This window comes from Anguilla rostrata, chromosome 13, assembly GCF_018555375.3.
Source record: "Anguilla rostrata isolate EN2019 chromosome 13, ASM1855537v3, whole genome shotgun sequence".
Lineage (NCBI taxonomy): Eukaryota > Metazoa > Chordata > Actinopteri > Anguilliformes > Anguillidae > Anguilla > Anguilla rostrata.
Genome location: NC_057945.1, coordinates 31151295 through 31172467, shown reverse-complemented (window position 1 = coordinate 31172467; position 21173 = coordinate 31151295). Strand labels below are relative to the sequence as shown.

Here is a 21173-nt window from a genome sequence, read left to right as displayed (position 1 = left end):
AGTGAAGATTAAATAGACTGTACAGTTGGTTTAGGTGCCCCTGACAGACCGCATGGTCAGGTGTGATGACCGTTCTGTGCTGTCCAATCAGGCAGAGGCTGGAGAAAATGCGGGAGATGTACGACCGTGCCGGGGAGATGGACTCCCCCAACCAGGAGGACAACGAAGTGATGCTGTCGGGGAACGATCCCTTCTACGACCGCTTCCACTGGTTCAAATTGGTGGGAAGGTACGTCCCGCCCTCACAAACTGTCTGTCCGTATATTAAAACACACCCGTGTTTTGTCACAGTATTTTTTTGCTGTATTTGTTCAGTAGTTAAAATTTCATAATAATACTGCACTTATACTGCATTATGACCCCAGACATGTGGTTTAACTGCCTCTTGGTTGTATTTACTTATTGTCAAGTATTGTCTTAGGAGATACCCGCATGTAGGAATGTATTGTTACTAAAGAGGTATTGCACTGAAGGGAGGCTATGGGAAAGAATACCTTTGAGTGTCTGCAGTAGTGATGTGGAGTACAGTGTGTTTTCCTTAATGGGTAACACTTACTGAGGATTTCTGCTTCTGGAACATTCTGCCATTGAGACCATTTACCATTAATCTGCACAGCATGTCCATAGCTCAGTTTTCATCCCAGTTTATGGATAAATAAACCCCTTATCCCCTCCCCCAAAGTTCACCAATGTTCCAAGGCTGTGTGAACGAGCGCCCCACAGACCGCACCCCCTCGCCCACCTTCTCCACCTCCGACTCGGAAATCACCGAGCTGGCCGACGAGCGGCCGAGCGAGGCGGACGACTTCGACGACGAGGCCTTTGTGGACGACGGCAGCTCTGACGTTGGCACGGAGGAAGAGGAGGAGGAGGAAGAAGAGGAGGGGCCAGACATCTGTAGCGATGGCCAGGACCCGTTCTACGACCGCTCGCCCTGGTTCATTTTGGTGGGCAGGTTGGTGAGATCCACAAGGGGGGGGGGTCGGTGTGGGGGGATGGAGGAGTTAACTGCTTCTGAAGCTGTAATGGAGCAAGCTGTTCATCACTACCTGCTTTCTGGAAGAATGTGGGGATTTTTTTGCCTTTGCAATTAAGTGCCTGTGTTTTCTTTTTTCTTCCCAGACATGGCATGGTCCAAGAAAGTTCTGCAAGCTCATAAATTTACTTTCTAAACTGTTTGTGAAGAAAAAGAGCTGCATTTATTTTTAAGTCAAAGTTAATCAAGTGTTGTGTGAGACATGGTTCAAATGGGGGACAATTCCAAGTTTAGTTATTACTTTGCTTCTGCCCTTAAAAAGTACAGTTGCAATAAAATCTAACTGCACAGTGTTAAATGCATGTTGAATACTTTCTTTGAATAAAGCCAAATTATTTTTACAGCTGTCTTCCCAAACTTTATGAGATGTCAATTGCTGTAGTTATTGCTGTTAAGCACACGCTACACTCACTTGTAGTACAGATCTTATGCCTTAGTGTCTGTGGCCTCAGGCCTCTGGGTAATTCTAGAAACCTAGGTGTGTATGGACAGTTACTAAAGTGAGGTTAAGGGATACCATATGGCTGTCTGTTCCTTTGACCTCTCTGCACTTCCTGGGTCCTGCAGGGCTTTTGTGTACCTGAGCAACCTGCTGTACCCCGTTCCCCTGGTGCACCGCGTGGCCATCGTGACAGAGAAGGGCGAGGTACAGGGCTTCCTGCGTGTGGCCGTCCAGGCCATTGCAGGTTAGTGCTGCTCAGGAAAAAACTGACACTTGGCCCTAGGGCGCTAACCTCATTGTGGGTTGTAGAGCTGTTTATGCAGAGACCTCACTAATGGTTAATAAAGGTGGCAGGCGTTGGGTGTTAGCTTCATCTTGGGTATTAGGAGCTGCTGCCGAACACCATTTCTGCTCGTGTGTCTGTGATGAACGCCTGTAAATTGTTTTATTGTTGTATGCTTTACAAACAGAGCTCTTATAGTTAGGCAATGCCTGTGAGTTTACCGAGAAAATAGTCTCAATTGAACTATTGTTCTTGGAGTTAATTTGGTACTGTGTTGTATTTAGCTGACGAAGAGGCCCCAGATTTTGGGTCCGGAGTGCGGCAGTCCGGCACAGCAAAGATTTCCTTTGATGACGAATACTTCAAAACGGTATGTGGCGTCTTAGTCGTCAGGGTGACCTCTGGCAGAACTAGACCATATACAAGTGTGAAAAGTATTCAGTGATATTTACTGCACATTAGAGGGCATAGCTGTAATTGAAAATACACATATACATGTCAAAAGCTTTATGCATTTAAACAGTTATTTTAACTAAATCTAATTATTTAAATCTTTTAAATATATTTGATACATTGTTAAACCTTGGTAATAATTGGCTATTGCTGCCATTCAAGTTAATTCCAAAAAGACATTTAATATGAACAGTTTGTTGAGAAATAAAAGTGGCATCCTTTTCTTTTGAAAAGATAATGTTAAACGGAGATACAGTAAATTGCAATGAATACCAGCACTAATGTTACATTGGCGGCATGAATGTGCAGTTTATGTCAATTTAAATGAAACTTGTTTAAATTTTATTTATGTTATCTCTTGGTTAGCCTGGCTTAATCTGAATACAGTAGTAACTATTTTGAAGTAAATTTCTAAATTTATATTGAACTTTCCCCCCTTCAGAAGGACTGCTCTAGTGCCACCTTGCCCTACTCTGGGTTCTCACAGGAGGAACTGCGCATTGTGGAGGGGCAAGGTCAAAGTTCAGAGGTCATCACACCCTCCGAGGAGATGAACATAACAAATGACATGGGTATGACTTAACAGGCCAGCTTTTTAGGGAGTTACTTCAATTTGTTCTGATAAGGCTCTGCATCATTTAGATCATGCTTTTTGAAATGCTTTTTATTTCATTCATATGGTCATAATTGGGCACATATTTGTAGAGATATCGGAATGCTTCTTTTTTCCTGCCTTTGATATTGAAAACAGATGACCTTCTCCCAAAGTCTTATGAATAATACAAAGTATTAGAATGGTTTATAGATAATCGGCATGTTGCATAGAGTAAATGTTATAGTGACTCAACAAGCTTGGCTGAGGAACCATTTCAGACTTAATGACCACTGTTCAGCAAGTGCAGTTTAACCTATTATTTTTTTATGAATTGTTTAAAAACATATATTTGTGGAACTCCTAACAGTACAAAATATGTTAGTATATTATATCCCTTATTTGTACAGTACTGTTAGCACCTGGCATTTTAAAAAGTGCAGTTCAGGTATGATTATGTGCGCTCATGCGTCCATCTGTGGGTGAACTGTGGTGCCTGTGGTCAGATCTCAAGCTTGAGAAGATGGACACCAAGCTTGGCGTGTCCGAGGGGCTGGCAGAGCAGCTGGAGGTGGGCAAGACCTTCACCTTCCGTGTGACCGTGCTCCAGGCCAGCGGCATCCTGCCCGACTACGCCGACATCTTCTGCCAGTTCAAGTAAGTGCCTGAGGGTCCCACCCCCCAACATGGCTCCACCTCAGGCCCACATCGGGAGATGTGATTAGGTCACACTCCACCACTCCTGTGGCTACGGTTACTGCTGTTTCTATCATTTCAATTTCACCTGGCAAGGACTGGGCTGCAATAGCAACAATGTCAAACGTGGCTTGCTAACTGCTGCACATGGAAAATGGGGACAGTATTATGATGTTGCAGATTTAAAAATGTTTGGATTGATATCCAAAGACATGCTGCACAAGAATGTAAATTAAGTGACACAGTGACAAACGTGCACCTGCCAAACTTTGCTTTGAATGTGCGTGCTGTATTTATTGTGATTGAGATGCAAATTAAAATACTTTAGCAGGATTTGTAAGTGTCAATTAGGAAAAGTTAATGATGCAATCTAACTGTAAAGCTATCTTCAGTACGGTTTGGCTTCCCGCATCCTGTGATGATGTGTGGTATACCCATAATCAACTATTCTCCTTACCCCTTCTGTCACACTGTTTGATTGACAGTTTCCTCCACGGTCACGACGAGGCCTTCTCCACTGAGCCCTTGAAGAATTCAGGAAAGGGATCCCCGCTGGCGTTCTACCACGTGCAGAACGTGAGTACTGATGGGCGAACGAAAGAGAAAAAAAAATGTTTCCTGTCTTTCCTCTGCCTGCCTGCAATTCGTTTTTTAAAATAAGAACAGTGTGCAGGTGGACATCTCGCACTCTCTAGTTCCTAACCCTGTGGAAAAGAGTAAGCAGTGGCCTGGGCATTCACTCTCAATAGCCCTCTTTATTCTGCCCCTTGTTGGTTATTGATCCGTTCTGCATATTTGTGTGGGCCCCCAATATGCTGGGCTGTGCAATTGCTGCACTAATTACGCATCACCCTATAGGACACAATTAGCCATAACCTGGGTCACATCACTGCACAAAGAGCAAGTGCCCCAGCTGGACGCCCATCCCATTTACCCATGTTACTACTGGTTTTCTTTGGTGTACGGTGACAATCTTTTGTACCTGTGTGGTCTTAATGCGCCTTGTGTGGTTGTGCTCTTCAGATTGCTGTTGATGTGACCGAGTCCTTCATTGAGTATATCAGGACTAAGCCCATTGTGTTTGAGGTGTTTGGGCACTACCAGCACCCTCCTCTACACCTGTCTGGCCAGGACCTGAACAGGTGAGCATGATCACCTTACCTGCTGACAAATGGTGACCTAATCAATGTTTTTTTTTTTAGTTTTGGAATTTGTGGAATTTGTCATGGAACTCATTCTGGTTTTTGTTTTCAGCTTTCTTCAGCCTTCCAGGAAGCACCCTCCCCCAACTATGCCTCTGTCTAAAACAGGTATGGGCTCAAACAGCGATGCGTTCGGTTTGGTCCTCCCTGTTCTCTTCTGTGACGGCACCAAGAACATTTATTTGACACGTCCACACACTCACAGCTGTCAAATTCAGAGGTGTGTCACTGGTCTTTGTGGCTGCAATTCCTATCCTGCAGTCTCTATCCACTTCTGGTATAGAAATGAATTAAAATGCTCCATTATAAATCATTTGAGAACCCGATTTAAGGGAATCAGTCAGGATGATCATTACAGGACAAGTCAGTATGCTGAAGAGGCAACCCTCCTAGCCTTCCTATCTCTGAATTGAGATTTATGTCCTGTTAAAAGGATTCAGTATTTTAACCACGTTTTCATTTTGCACGTGTCCTTTTTAGATTTGTATTAATTTGTCACACCCTGTTCCATTCTTGGGCCAAATAAAACACGATTGTTCCTTTTGTGTGTCTCATTTTCTGCTTCTTCTTTTCCTTTCCCAGTTTTCTGTCCATCTGGTTACCAAATGGTGTTTCCTTTTCTCTTTACAGGGCCAGCTTTTAACAATTTTCAGGAGGTTATGAACTTTGGAATCACAAGCATTATGGAATTAGTGATTTACTTTAGCACTAGTATGTTACATAAAAACCAGTTTCTACAACGTGGATATAATATTTATGTATGGTCATGAACAGACGCATGATGTAGAGCTTATTGAGAGGCTATGAATGCTACATAAGGTTTGATGCTGAGTACAGACCCAGTCTAGCTTACTATGCTCATAGCAAGTGCAAAAAAAAAGAAGAAATCCTACTGTGCAAAAGCCTTTTTCTACTCTTAATACTTGGGGAAAATAGTAGCGAAGACCAAAAAATTTATTTTAACTAATTTCAAGTGTTTCTAAATCTGAAAGCAGATTTGCTGTCAAACCAATAAACATTTGGAATTGGGAGAAGCATACTCTTTCAGTCCTGTTGGTTGTGGCTGTGTTTCTGTGCTTCTGTGCTCATTTGCGGTGCTTTTGTGCCTACAGTGCCAGCTACGAAGCTGAACGCCATCAGCAAGCGCGACCTGGGCCAGTGTGTCAGCAAGTACGACCTGCTGGTGTGGTTTGAGATCAGCGAGCTGGAGCCAACCGGAGAGTAAGCCCCCATCATACCGGGGTTAACTGGGGACACACAGACACCCAGCGCACATCTGGATCACTGCTGGCTATGTGCAGCGTTATCAAATGAACTGATGCTATATTTAATGATTTCTCTGAAATGATCTATTATTTTTACCTGCAGGAATGTGACTGGGGAAACATTGCTAATAAAATATGTACATACCTTTGTTTTGTTTTTTTACATAATGTTTCTGCTTTTATTTTGCATCTTCTAAATATGCATCTGTTGATTAAATTCTGATTCCCATTCTGCCATGGTTGTTATTATATAGTAAGACATCTGGAGTTTACAGTTAATTAGGTGTGTAATTGTTCATTAAATAGTAACTATGTGCCATCACCACATTCGCAATGAAGTCCTTTGCGATATGCTATGCAGGATAGAACCAGTACAGTTTAGGGACAGAAGGGGATATATGTTCCCGGTTATATGTTTTCATCGCTGTCCTTGTTCTCAGGTATATTCCAGCTGTGGTGGATCACACTGCAGGACTGCCCTGCCATGGAACCTACCTCCTGCACCAGGTACGCCAGCCACAGTGTAGATACAACACTCTGAAGTTTACACTCAAAGCAGAGTTCTGCTCTGTACCAAGGAAAATGGCATCAGTGTACAGGAGAGTCTTCAGTTTAGTGCCTAACCACAAGAAGCACAACATTTTAGCCCTTTTATGTACTTAAGGTGCTTGTATTGGCAGCAGTGTAATGCAATTGCCTGAGAAGGAGCTCTGCTATTGAGCAAGGTAACAAGGTTTAAGGTAGCTTTGTGGAAGAGTTTAAGCTGAATTCATTTTGTCTTTTTATCCCTATCATTTGTCTTTTTTCCCTAAATATTATTTTAAAATAAATATCATAACGTAATGTAGTCATGTCTATCTGGTTCAATCGTATTCAATCACACAAATGAGAAAGCAGATGCTATGGACAGGAAGTGAGGTAGAGCTGTGTCCTCTGCAGGGAATCCAGCGCAGGATCACGGTCACCCTCATTCATGAAAAGGGCAGCGAGCTCCACTGGAAGGATGTGAGGGAGCTGGTGGTTGGTGAGTGACCTCTACGAGCCTCACATCCAGTCACTTCCTGTAGCATTTAACCCTTTGAAGAGTTGGTTTTCCGGAATGTTTTTTTTTTAATAATATTTTTTTATCCTCTCCCCCAAAAGTCACTGTTCTAGATCTCTGTGTGATTGTTGCTGCAGAATTATAAGGTGCAGCTAAGAATATTCAGATTGCGTAGTTGTGATCTTACACCTTAAGGGGTTAATGTAAAAATTAAGGTAATGAATTTCCTTTCGTTGCATTTGTTTTTTTTCAAGGGCGTCAGTGTTGTCTGCTGATGAGGTTAATAGACATGACAGTGTGTTATTGTGGCGGGGATGCTTGCCAGTTGAACACCGCAGGTTGTGTGTGTGTGGGCGCACGCGCGCGTGTGTGTGTGTGTTTACCCCTGTGTGCATGCGTATGATCTTCAGTTCTCATATAGTAATGTCACTGGCTTAAAGGGAGCTGGTATAGATAGTGGACTTTAGAAGCTGACCTGTTTTATGAATTGATTATTCAATTAGGTCTGCAAGCGTCAAAATAATGCCAGCTTAGCAGCACTCCCACCCTCACATTTCCAGAAAGCAAACCTGCTTCATTTTGTTCTTGAGTGTCTCTGAACTTATGTTTTGTGTTAAGGTCGGATTCGTAACAAGCCAGAAGTAGATGACACAGCGACAGATGTGGTTCTGTCTCTCAACATCATCTCAGCCAAAAACATGAAGTCATCCCATAACGCAAATAGGTATGGTTTTCGAAACAATATCTCTACAGATGGTCTGTATATGCACACCCATCTTCAAGAACAAATAAAATGTAATTTCATTTAAAAAAATAATTTCAAAAATAGGAAAAGAAAATTTTGAGATTAAAACCATTATAATAAACTGGTTAGGGGAAAAAAATAAAAATCTTTTTACAGATAACTTTATTTTGTAAATGAATCACTTTTGCCACTGTATATTAGTGGTGTATGGGAACCAGAAGGCTGTATTTGCAATTGCACAGAAGGATATGTTTTCTTCCTGAAAGGGTGACAAATGGTATTAGGGAAATATGTGGAAGATGATTTTGGTTGCAAAAGTGTGCATTAAATGGGAAATGAAACAATAGTAATTTGTTGCGCTCAGTGAAACGTGTGCTGTATCGCATGTTGTGACGGATGCATTCGTTTAATAGCGGTGCAAGTGGCTGACTGCTTTAAGAGAATGAGCATTGCTCATATGAAAACGTTTATAAGGCTTTTTACAAACTGTATCATAAATCCTGCCACTAATTAGTGATAAGAGGGAACCCCCAGAATGCACTGAGCTGCCGGGTGTTCTTTAATGAGTGTTTTGATCTTTTATTAGAGCAACATCTGTTCACTGGTTCACATCGAGTCAAAAATAAACGGCACGTGGCAGCACCAATTAAAAATGGTGTGTTTTCCTTTTTGCCGGGGAATAGATTGTACTTTCTCCTCACCCTGTGGCAGGTGTGCTTGCATTCACACCTCAGTGTGGGTTAGCTCCTGCCGTGATAGACAGCTCCAGGAGAGAGATAATGAAAGCCAAGCCAGTTAGGATGCTCTGTGGGTGGACCAGCATGCCCTCCTGGGTGACATTTGTGTGAATATCATCTGCTCGAGAGCTGGGATTAGCTGGCATGTGTCTCTCCCTTGCAGCCTACACATGCATGCACACATGTAAACAAACACATGCTCACGGACAGACACGCTTCCACACGCAGTCAGGAACAAACGCAGACACGTGCAAGCGCACCCATACACGTGCACATAGACACATACGCGTACTATTCTAAGTAAAACAATCTTCTGTCAGACTCGGTTATTTGTGTTTGTGAGTCTGTCTGTTTTTATATTTATTCATTTTTATACAAAATTATATATAGTGCAAAAATTGTATTTTGATACAGTGCATATCAGCTGTGCCTGTCTTGACACCGCCAATGTGCATGTCCAGTATCTAATGGTATAATTCTGCAGGTTTAGGCTCCGGTGAAGAATCGCTGTGCTGTTCAGGACTTTATAATGCTTGTGATTTGTGGGGACATTTGAGACCACAGTGGAGTCGCTATCCTCTGACCCATTAACCAGGGTTCTTATAATGAGATTTACTGGGACGCCTAAAACTACCTGTGTTGCATTGTGCCTTCACCCTCTTCTTAATGTTGTACTTAAATTAGGAAGCCAGTACTAACTGTCATATTAGTATTGTTCTGCATACGGAACACACACACACTTATGATGCAAGTTTGAGTTGGACTGCAGTGGGCTCTGTATTTAGCCAGTAGCCCGAAAAGGAAGGGTGTGGAGGCTTCGTCCTGCTGTGGGAGGGCGGGATTAATTTGGCTGGTTTCCTCAGTCCCCCACTGGGCGGAGAAGTGCACACACAAGCTGTGGTGCTCCTTGCACAGTTACTGCTGGCACAGCGGTGCCTTTTGAGGCACATATGCTGATTGAAAATTGGGGAGAGAAAAAATGTAATTTAAAAAAATGTGAACTGAGAGACATTAATTTCTACCTCCTTGAGGACAGACGTGTCTGTGCATATTGCCATAGCAGAATGAAGGGTTTGTGTGCTGTTCTTTGTAGAGAGAATAATGTGCCTTCTGTTGAATAAAAGCATTCCTTTATGCCGAGATTATTGTATTTTATTTTCTATCATACAGGACCTTCTACCGGTTTGAGGCTGTGTGGGACAGCTCCCTCCACAATTCTCTCCTGCTCAACCGTGTGACTCCCTATGGGGAGAAGATCTACATGACCCTGTCTGCCTACCTAGAGGTGAATCTGCAGCTAGCATGAGGCCACTCTTATCTTTTATTTTAATGAGTTAACATAAGTGCCACCAAGGTCTGTTTTTTTTCTGAAAAGTATCAGTAGTTTACCCTAAAACATTTCCAAGTGAATCATATCCAGTTGACGTGTATTTAGTCAGTTGTACCCAAGTGAGGGGCCCTTACACCTTTTATTTGTAAATTATTGGTGAGCCCAAACACTGCTTTTGTAGCATATGTACCGACTTTTGTTCCCTTTGTGTTTCTAGTTATTCAATCATTGACAGTATTAGGAGATGGTGCCAGGGTAGAGAGGGTTTCCAGATCACAACGTTCCTTGCAAGCGTACATTCACATACTGTATTTACTCCTATCACAACAGTGCATATTCTCACCTTGTGTGGAGTTTTCTCAGTATCGCAAACCTGACCACAGTGAGTTATCTTTCTGTTGTGCTATGACCGCTGTGCGTGTAGTTCTAACGCAAGCTGTTCCCGCAGCTGGACCACTGCATACAGCCTGCCATAATCACCAAAGACGTCTCCATGGTGTTCTACTCCAGAGACGCCAAGATCTCCCCGCCTCGCTCACTGAGGACCCTGTTCAGCAGCGGCTACTCAAAGACGCCAGAGTGGTATGACCTCATCTATCTGGCCTGAGCATATTTCCTTTTTCGCTCTCTCTCTCTTCCCTTCTCCTTCCCTCTTTCCCCCTCTCTCATTCTTTCTGTGTGTCTCTCCTCCCTTCTATCTCTCAGTCTGTCTTTCTCTCCCACACCACACTTTCTTTCTCTTGACACTCTTCTCTGCCTCTAACAGCAACAGAGTGACAGGGATCTACGAGCTGAGCTTGTGCAAGATGGCCGACACAGGAAGCCCAGGTGAGTCACCGGACTACGGTTACACTGATATGATTTTTCTCTTCTGGTTCCCTAATTAATTCCTTAATTTTCGTGCTTCCCGCCCCAGGGATGCAGCGTCGGAGGAGGAAGGTGCTGGATACCTCTGTGGCGTACGTGCGGGGCGAGGAGAACCTGGCCGGCTGGAGACCTCGAGGTGACAGCTTGATCCTGGAGCACCAGTGGGAGCTGGACAAGCTGGAGCAGCTGCATGAGGTGGGCACTGCACCAGGGCAAAGGGTCAAGGGGCACAGAATGAATGGGAGCTCTTCCATTTCACTTGGTTCTGTTGGTATGACAAACACATTTGTGTAGCAAAAGTTTCTCTCTCTCTAATATAATTTTGACAAAAATGAAAATGATTGATAATGATAGTATGTATAATAATAATAACAATATTATTATTGTTGTTATTATTAATAATAATGATAATAATATTAATAATAACTTGATGTCAGTCATTGTCCCTCTGAATTTGCCAGGTTAATATGTCCAATGCTGCAGTTGATACCTCTATAGGACCTTCCCCAATAGGATTATATAGGATTAGGAAGGATTATAGGATTATATAATATGTCCTTCATAGTTAAAATCATTTATTAAAATATGCTATATGCTTATTTTAAAATATTTTTCACAGTTTTATGTGTTTCTTTGTCTTGTTTTTTGTTTTTTTACTTTCTCAATCTTTCTGTCTCTTGTCACTTGATTTCAAATTCAGATCGTGTTATTGGCAGGAATCGCGTCTGTAAATATTTCCATAGTGTGACAGCAGCATGTCCGCAAACACAGACGAGCACTGCGTAAATACTGTACTTACATACTCTCTGTAAATAAAGCCGCCCGCTCCCTCTCTCCTCCTCCTCTCTCAGGTGGAGAAGACCCGGCACCTCCTGCTCCTGCGGGAGCGTCTGGGGGAGACGGAGCCGCGCTCCCTGAGCGGCTCCCTGTCCCCCAGCCTGAGCAGCGACTCCCTCAGCACCTCCACCAGCATCTCCTCCCAGATCTCCAACGCCACCTTCGAGAGCGCCCTCACGCCCAGCGAGAGCAGCGGCTACGACTCCGCCGACGTCCAGAGCCTGGCCGACCGCGAGAAGGAGCTGGCCACCAAGGTGGGGGCTCATATCCCCCCCCCCCTTCGCTCGCGTGTCACTTATGACATCACTTCATCACTCAGTCGATCAGTCAATCAGTCAACGCTTACTTTGTACAGTGTCGGTTCTAAACAGGTTGGCACACTGCTCTACATTTGAGATTTCCCTGGCGAAATATAAATGCGGTGTGAAAATCTAATCTAAAATTAAGTCAATGCAAGAAATAAAATAAAAGAACCTTGAGAATTACTCCCTGACCCCACACTACCCCTTAATAGAGGTGTCCAACTTTAATTCCTGGAAAGTAGTGAAAAGCTAAATATTCCAAGAACGACTAGTTATTTCAGAAATTAAAAAGAGGCAAACGTATCTTTCTTGTTGTGCTTTTTTTAGCATTTAGTTTGTGTGTTGTGCACCAGACACATTGTGCTCTGACCATCTGCTGTCATCCTGCAGTGCTTGCAGCTCCTGACTCACACCTTCAACAGTGAGTACATCCAGGTGTGTAACAGCATCAGTGACTGCAAGGTAAGGAAACGACACGCTCACCTCTGATTGTGACTGCCGGTATGAAGCCTCTGCATGTTCAAGGAGAATGCTTGTGTAATGACTCTGTTCTCATTTTAATGATCAGTACAATAAGACCGTTACATGTAAAAATGTAGAACTGTTGTTGTGGATCCTTATATTTAAACATGGTGATTATTGTATGGTACTTTCTCATGGGCCAAGGGCCTGTTTTTCTTTCTTAATGCTAGTGCCATTAAAATACATTCTGCAGGCAGGTAAGGCTTGGTGAAATTTGCAGGCCATGTGAATATTATTTAGTTTACCCACATGGTGGTGCTATAATAAGCAAAATAAATGCAAGGCTTTGAAAGGTCAGCCCCCATGTCCTGTTTGGCCTAGATTCTTGAAATATGATACATTGTTCCCTCTACAAATTTAATTCAGGGACCTACATCTTCTGGCATGCTGAAATATCTGTCATTTCACATTTTTGAAAGTCCTTTGTCATGTACAAATTTATTTATTTTTGTTCTTGGCTAATTAAATAAGATTTTAAAACAAAAACGAATGTCAAAAACATGCCTACTACATGCAAATTTATTTGCATTCAAGTCAGGTCAAGTTTGACCATGACAGAAAACATGGTGGACACAAGAGATTGAATATTCAGCATTTCAAAAATAATTATTTGTATATGATACATAATCATACTTATCAGGCTTACATTTTTACATTTTGGAGCGCATGAGCTCCTAAGCTGCAAGATTTAGGAGCACACCAATGTATCCCAATTAGTAGATGTGCTCCTAAATTATTTTTCCAGTTAGCACACATCTATTTTCAGGAGCAAAGGTCTAAAACAGCAGCACTGTGGAGCCCTGCTTATTATAATTATTTATTTGAATTTAGTATGATAGGCCTTTTCCTTATGGTATATATATGGTAGGTTTGAGATGATTGATTGCTTTTTGTTTCGTGGACATGTTGAATTGCAGTGGAATGTTGCACTGAATGCTTGGACCACAGAATATCTGGTTGCTGCCATATTTTCTAAATATTTTGGGTGGCTTTAAGTTGTACAATAAAAGATGTGTTTAAATTGTTTTTGATGCTATGCTTCTGATTTTTGTCATCATATACTAAACTGTGCAGCATGTCTGAATTTGTAAGCTATGTCTTTCTCTTTCTCTCTCATTCTTCCCCCCTTTTTCTTTCTCTCCTTTCCCTCTTCTGCTCTCTCTCTTTACTCCTCTTTGACTCTTCAGTTGCTGGATATCTCCCCAATGGACCGGGACCCATCCGTCTCCAGCCTAAGCAGCGCCACGCTCACCCCATCCTCCACGTGCCCTTCCTTGGATGAATCCCGCTCAGTTGATCTGAAGTAAGCTGCACTGAATTACACGCACGTTGATAAATGTGTCTGTCACCAGCTTAGGCTCAAAGTCTTGGAAGTCTTTCTTACCACCTTCTCTCTCTCTCTCGCTCTCTCTCTGTCTTGCTTTCTCTCTCTCTTTTGCTATCTCTCTCATTCACTCTCCCTCTCTCTCTTTCTCTTTGGCTCTCTCTTTTTCTACATCTCTGTCCTCAGGACAGCAGAGACCAACTCCTGCGCCACCAGCCCCTCCTGCATGGACTATGACAACTTCCCTATGGTGCCCACACTGGACACGTCCTACCTCGCCCGGGCCGGCAAAAATGAGTTCCTCAACCTAGTACCCGACATCGAAGAAATGAGACCCGGGTGAGCATTTGTACCACAAAGCAGCAGCTCTTGGCAAAATTCTACAGGTCCTTGGACACGTGACCAAAACCCCTAGTCGGCTGTTGCTTAGTAGAGCTGGATGAATTGTCTGAGACACTGATTTGGTTTCTTTTGCGCCCTCCTCACACTCAGGTCTGTGGTGTCAAAGAAGGGATACCTGAGTTTCATGGAGCCACGCTCCAACACCTGGGTGAAGCACTTTGTAGTCGTGCGCAGGCCCTACGCTCTTATCTACAACACCGACAAGGACCCCGTGGAGAGGGGCGTGCTCAACCTGTCCACCGCCCGGGTGGAGTACGGCGAAGACCAGCAGGCCGTGCTCAAGGTGGGACCAGCTTCACATATCCGGCTGTGTTTTACATACACATGGGCTTAGATATGTGACAATGTTACTTGAGGTTACCTAAAACCACAGCAATGGTGAACTGCAGTGCTATTTTAATTCCTAAGAACTGCGTGCATTGCATAAGTCATGGCTACATCATAATGTTCCAAAGATGCAGCATGCCTACAGTATGGTTTTGCGTTCATGATTGAAAGAAACGTTTAAATTGAGAATAACGATTGGTTGAATAATAATGTAAATTATTTATTTTGACTTCCGAGTGTTTCAGTTGGTAAGGGCACTCACCACAGTCACAGGTTCAAGCTCAGTTTCCTCAATAGCAGGACAATGCCACAGACCACTGTCAGATGTCCGACTCTAAACTCATTTATAAATACTCCATGAAGCTATAATTTGATTCCCCACCATGGTAGAAAGAAAGGAGTAAAGTAGAGACTGCTCTTCTTTTTCGGATAAAATGCAAGCATGAATACAGTTTGGCTGTAAGTGTCATAGCGGTGTTTATTTTTCTTTGTTTCTCTCAGGCCCCCAACACGTTCGCTATGTGCACAAACCACCAGGGCATCCTGCTCCAGGCCCTCAATGACAAAGACATGAATGACTGGCTGTATGCCTTCAACCCACTCCTGGCTGGAACAATAAGGTACACATGAACCTCACCTGGAAAGCCCTGGCCTGAGCCTGTCATTGGGCCACATGTTAATGAGCTAGTTCAGGTTGCTTCAGCCTGCCAACCAATACAGAGAACTGGTAAACAACTGTATTCCAATACACCATAATTGTGTAACAATTCAGTGCAAGTTTGAAGGCCATATTTGAAAGTGCACTATATACAGTATGAACTCCCTCAATTCTGTTGGTGAATCTAATGAGTAGCTAGCTGGCCTTTTTTTTAAAATCCAGCCTCATATTTTGTGTATTTATCCTGCAGATCGAAGTTGGCGAGAAGACGCTCGGACCTGTTAAAGAACTGAGACGCATTCTTTCTGCGCACTAGAAGCCCATGTTATTCTGGCAAGCCTTTAAGTGTTCCAAGTGTTGACACTTGTTAACCTTTTGTGATTGTTTTCCTGTACATAGACCTGTGGCTTAAATCTCCTTTCAAACCAACCTAGTGTAAACCCCTGAGGAGCTTTCCTATTCCCACCAGACCAACCAACCCCTGCCCGAACCCCCTCCCCCCCACCCCACCAAAAAACTAAAATAGCATTTGATTCTGTTTAATTTCATTCCCACAAAAAATCTATTCTTCGTCAGCCTAAAATGTTGTACTAGTCGCATGTTGTAGTGCAGTCTAGTTGTGTGTGCACGGTACTTATAAGCAACTTTTTTCTCTCAGCTTTCTTCATTTTCTGAGTGTCTGTATAGATTGTCACTTTTTCCGAGTCATCCATTAGTCGGGAACATTCTTTTACCTGTTTGGTATCTTTTTTGCTGTCCTCAGGGGAAGGTATTTTGCTGAAAAAGCAAATGTAAATATGACAATGAAATTAGAACATGCAAAAAAAAAATGATTTGAGTGTGTGGATTCCCATTGCCAGGATGTTGAAATTAGACGGTAACAGCGCTGGCCACTGTGAACATGTTTTCACCAATAACAACACAAGTTTCAGTATTGTCCTTTGGCTAGCTACTGCTCTCCCTAAATTGGAAGCTTTCTTTGATTATAAAATGGTGAAATATTGAGTAGGTGCCATCAGGCCAACATATTAACCACTGAAGATATAATGATTGAGAAATGCTGAGAATTTTCTCGGCTAAGTACACACACTGAACAGTGGGATCATTTTGAGTTGAAAAGTTTAAAATTTCACTATCCTCAAAAAATGAATGTAATTAATATGAACGTCCATCAAATAATGAATGTAATTAATATAAACATCCATCAAAGAATAATTATCAGTTTTTAAATCAATAGTACAGAAGCCATGTAAGTGCAAACCAACAAAGGAACATACTTTGTAGAGATAGTTGGGCAAACATATCATCTTAATTTATTATATTATCTATTTGAATCCATTTTTGTAGTGTTATGTGTGAGAGAGAGAGCAGGCTACTTTTAAATATAGTACATTCAAGTGTATTCTGTGTGCTATATAATACACGTGAATATACTGTATTTATGTGTATTATATGTGTGCTATATTTGGTTTATCTGTACTATATAGAACACACATAATACACATGAATACAGTACATTCACGTATATTATGAAACACTCATATAATACATGTGAATGTACTGTATTATATGTGTGCTATATTTGGTTTATCTGCGCTTTATGTACCAGCTGAGATATAATATTTATCACGCATATATATTACATACGTTCTCCAATTGTATATGTAGATTTTAAAAATAATTTATTGAAGAAAAAGACAGCAAACTTTTAAAAGAATTATCATGTCAGGTCAGAAGAACCATTATTGGCTTAAATTCACAATAGCTCATTGATAATGATAGCGAATAGCTTCTTGCTATGATGTGTTTTTTCACAAGCCTGTTACAATAGGTAGCTGTCGTTAACATTGTATAAACCCATTCATGAGCATTGTTGTCTTCCAGTCATTTTATAATTTACTGCAACCAAATAGAACAAAGTCATTTTGTTCGGTGATGTTGGGGTAAGAACAATAGCAAGTGATTAGTTGAGGTGTCCATTGCCTTCACTTATTGTGTTCTATTGGCAGTTGCTTGCTGTTTATTGTGTTTAATTTTAAATGATAAACTAGTATTTGAGCAGTGTTCTCCAGCATGCATGCGAACGCAAAAAGCTGAGTTTTTTATTTTCCTACTATTCATATGTAATATGAATTTATAAATTAATGCAGATTGGATTAGGTGACCAATACTGCTCTTTTCATTGTGAGAATCATTATCATTACAAACTACGTCATGCAGGCCATATGCAGGTGAGCTAGCTACCAAGCTAATTGTAAGGCAGGTCTTACCAACCAACAAACAAAATGGATCAATACATTTTATCTACAAACCTGTTTCCATATATATGCCCATGCTGTGTTTTTAAACCTGTCCCCCTTGTGAAGTAGCATAATCTAGCAACAAGACCATGTATGTTTATCTCTTAAACTAACATTTGAAATAGCCGGGGGGGGCATTTAAGTTATTTGATTAATTTCAATGAGCTACTCTATAGGAATGAACAAACCAGCACATTTGATGGGATTTTGACCCATAATGCTAATGAAGCCTATGAGAAGTGATGAAATGCTTGATGCTCTGTGCATTGCACCTATAGATTAACCCTACCACATTAGCAGTGGCATGGCTGAGTGTCTTACCAACAAAACATGCAGCACACAGAGATGGCAGTAGCTTGCTAACCGACACATACTTGAATGTGCTATTTTCCTTTTCCTGTGTCATTTATATTGTGTAACTAATTTTTTCTGCATCAGTAATGGTAATTTAACCAAAGGCATTGTGCAATTAATTGGTATATTAAGATACCCTCACCAAGCCTTGGTAGTAGTTCCTAAGCCAGCCCCTTCCACCCTTAAATATTTTTTGAAATGCAATGTATATGCAGACCAGGTAGATTCTTTCTGGCTTTGGAGTATGTGATCTCCTCAGCCTGTTAATCATCTTGATATTAATTGAGGGTTTACATCATGGAAACTATTGCATTATGAAAGCTATAGAGCTCAAACTAAAGCAACTTCTTGTTCTGTCAACTTATCCTTAATTCCCCTTGGAAGGTATTTTTAACCACATAAAAGCAAATATGAGCCTGGCACAAATGTAAAAAAGAGTAAGGGTTATCTTTTTCTCCAGATACTATAATCAATGTGATTTTGCAGATTATATTTGCACAAAGAAAACTGACATGGCCATGAAAGCTGCTAAATCTGAATACAGCCAGTTTTTATAGTGTATTATTTTTGATGGAAGCCAAGCATTAGAATAAATGAGAACATCACAGAACACTAAAGTATACACAGAAAATATTTTATTTATTTGTTTGTTTGTTTTTTGTTTCCTTATTTATTCCTAATTTATGGTCTCTCTGTATAATACTGATGAAGCAGGCCTCTGGTCAACCAACCAGTAGTGACAGGCTCCCCAGTATTGTGCATTGAGAGTGTTGTTTCCAAGCGCAGGTTATAAATATATTATGTGCACAAATAATTATAGAATTATATAATTTCAGATTTTTGAACCATTGCAAGGTAAACACTTCAGAGTAACACAATAGAGAAAGTTTGATTTGGAAAAGAAAGTAGATGGTAAAGGTTCATTTTTAATTGACATTACATTACAGGCATTTAGCACACTCTTATCCAGAGCGATGTACAACAAGTGCATCAGTTCAAGGTGCAGAGGTGCAGAAAAACACACTAGAGTGAAGTAAAGATCGTAGTGCCAGAAGTGACCACATAGATCAGGACTCCAACCCTGTAGGGTATCCTGTTCAGCAAACAAACAAACAATCCTGCCAAATACAAAACTAACATGATCTCATTAGCCTAACTAGGTACAGCTGTGAGGTGAGCTAAACTAGAGGCTAGGGAGGGGTGGGGAGAGGTGCAGCCTGAAGATATGAGTCTTTAGTCTGCGCTTGAAGGTAGTCAGATTCTCTGCTGTTCTGACCGCCACGGGAAGGTCATTCCACCAGCGAGGGGCCAGGACAGACAGCAGACGGGAACGGGAAGTACAGACACGAAGAGGGGGAGGTGCCAAGCGTCCAGAGGTGGCAGAACGGAGAGGTCTGGCTGGTGTGTAGGGTCTGATGATCCTCTGGATGTATCCTGGTGCTGACCCCTTAGCTGCCTGGTATGCAAGCACCAAAGTCTTAAATTTGATGCGAGTAATTCAGGATCCTGTCTTGTGGCCCCTCACGCTGAGTGTTGAGTCACCTGGTAAAAGAAGCTGCTCTCTTGGTATCCTCCTGATTCTTTTATTTCATTATTGGTTGTCGGGGTTACTGTCCGTGAATAAGACTTGAGGGCCTTTTTTCTGTTGTTTGTTTACATAAGGGGTCCTCTGAGACACTTTTTATAGATGATGAATGAAAACAGATGAATTAACACTATGAGGTCAGCCAGCCTCAGCCAAGAGTGGTGTTCTGGAGCTGTTGTCATAAATTGTCTGTTTAAACTGTCACACTAGGGACTCTAAAGTTGAAGTTTCTCAGTAGGATTTACATTTATTTTAAGGTTACTGATGGAGTTTGTTTTCACTTGGAATGGAATTACAGATAGGCCTCGTTTTCATAGATATTTTTTGAGTTTACTTGCATTTTGTGGCATTTGACATTCAATGTCATTTTTTCTTAATTGCAGTGTGTATATTAGTTAGAAGTTTATTGAAAATGTTATTTTGAAATTTCAGCAACGGATAGAACAGTATCTCATGAAGGGGGAAGCACTTCTACAGGATTCTAGAACAAGCCTAGTCTGTGATAAATAAGTGGTCAGTCAAGTCAGATGGAAGTATTCCATTAAAAATTATAATATATACGGACATATAAGAACATTACATGTAAATATCATTTGTTGCTTTGCCATCAATGAAAATAATAAGGCAAGTCCAAATTTAATCTAAAATGGCATGTTGAGCTTATACTCCATGTTGTTACAAAATAAAAAAGTGGAATTCCAAATAATGGATTATCTCAGCAATCAAATGCAGAATGTCAGCCATGCGTCTTTATTACTACAAAAGCTTTTATGGGAATATATATATATATATATATACCTCTTTAAGGGAAGCTACAGAACATCAGCTGTTCGTTGTTAGTAATAATGGCAGATGTGTTCTTGAAAGGCTGCATTATGTATCCCTCCCTCCAGTTAGAAACCCAGTAAAAATATTCAACCATATGACCCTGCCAGCCCACAGGGGAGTTACTTTGAAACTGGGTATTGCAATTAATCCCTGTCTTTGAGAAGTGAAGATGACAACAAAACGGACACTTAACTGTACATTATTTACTTTTTGCCGTGTTCATTTTCATAGTTATTTTGTACATATGTGTTGTATGGAGCTTGAAATAAAATGTAAATATGTTTCATGTGTTTGTACTAATTATAATTTGCTGTATAGCCTAGATGTGCAGTTCAGATACCGTATATCTATAATTCTGTGTATTGTAATCTTGCACCATTTAACTGTTAAGTGACAAGAGGTAACAATAAAGGTACAACCAGTGCATTAGCAGAATAAACAAATACCTGTGTGCTGTCATTTTACACACTCAAATTTTAGCTACAGGTGAATCACAAAACTTCAGTCCATACACAGAGGGCATATTTAAATCCAACCTTCTGCAAGGCAAACAAAGTGATGTTTGGACACATCGCAAACTGAATAATGTGATTTACTGACAAGCGGCATGTGGTCCACTCATGTTGGAGTTCTTTTAATTTAATGTTTACATGTCTTTGTAATGTAGCTAACTAAAAAAAGGAATAATTGAATCAATTTATTTAAAAAGATTATCTTGGAGGAACCAAATAGGTATACTAAATCTAATTGACAGTTTACTTGTTCCCAGAGACGCAGATGGAAGCTCAATCGCAGATCAATGCAGCAGCCCTGTTCTACTGCCCCTGCCTTCCTCCGTTTCTGCGCTTGATACCTGATAATACTCTGAATTGCATCCATCTGCTGCCCTGCTTAGCTTCCATTCAGGGTTGCTCAGATAAGTGATTAACAAAAATGACAAAGCCGATTTGCCCTGGATTATGTGCGCCGTCTCGAACCGTAAGGAATGCCAATTAGTCAGATCCCGAGAACTGACATATGCGTTGTGGGCCACTAGGCTGCAGA

General features: G+C 41.4%; 1 protein-coding gene and 1 long non-coding RNA gene across 8 annotated transcripts in view; one reads left to right on the top strand and one right to left on the bottom strand.

The window, feature by feature from the left end:
* Positions 1–20572, top strand: part of LOC135237102 (kinesin-like protein KIF1B) — a 69528-nt gene extending 48956 nt beyond the window's left edge. For all 7 annotated transcript variants that reach the window (XM_064303846.1, XM_064303848.1, XM_064303850.1 and 4 more), the window contains 24 exons: positions 92–229; positions 683–955; positions 1604–1722; positions 2046–2131; positions 2657–2786; positions 3313–3463; positions 3988–4078; positions 4526–4644; positions 4757–4812; positions 5817–5925; positions 6410–6476; positions 6909–6993; positions 7630–7735; positions 9664–9778; positions 10272–10405; positions 10590–10651; positions 10740–10885; positions 11542–11781; positions 12220–12291; positions 13539–13654; positions 13862–14014; positions 14168–14360; positions 14906–15024; positions 15313–20572. In XM_064303846.1, the coding sequence (XP_064159916.1) occupies positions 92–229; positions 683–955; positions 1604–1722; positions 2046–2131; positions 2657–2786; positions 3313–3463; positions 3988–4078; positions 4526–4644; positions 4757–4812; positions 5817–5925; positions 6410–6476; positions 6909–6993; positions 7630–7735; positions 9664–9778; positions 10272–10405; positions 10590–10651; positions 10740–10885; positions 11542–11781; positions 12220–12291; positions 13539–13654; positions 13862–14014; positions 14168–14360; positions 14906–15024; positions 15313–15355 (2923 nt within the window). In that variant the 3' untranslated portion in view covers positions 15356–20572. The remainder of the gene's footprint in view (positions 1–91; positions 230–682; positions 956–1603; positions 1723–2045; positions 2132–2656; positions 2787–3312; positions 3464–3987; positions 4079–4525; positions 4645–4756; positions 4813–5816; positions 5926–6409; positions 6477–6908; positions 6994–7629; positions 7736–9663; positions 9779–10271; positions 10406–10589; positions 10652–10739; positions 10886–11541; positions 11782–12219; positions 12292–13538; positions 13655–13861; positions 14015–14167; positions 14361–14905; positions 15025–15312) is intronic.
* Positions 8820–11573, bottom strand: LOC135237126 (uncharacterized). The gene is made up of 2 exons (XR_010324755.1): positions 11494–11573; positions 8820–10955 (listed from the first exon to the last, which is right to left on the bottom strand). It is a non-coding gene; the product is annotated as an uncharacterized LOC135237126 (long non-coding RNA).
* Positions 20573–21173: the final 601 nt, after the last annotated feature.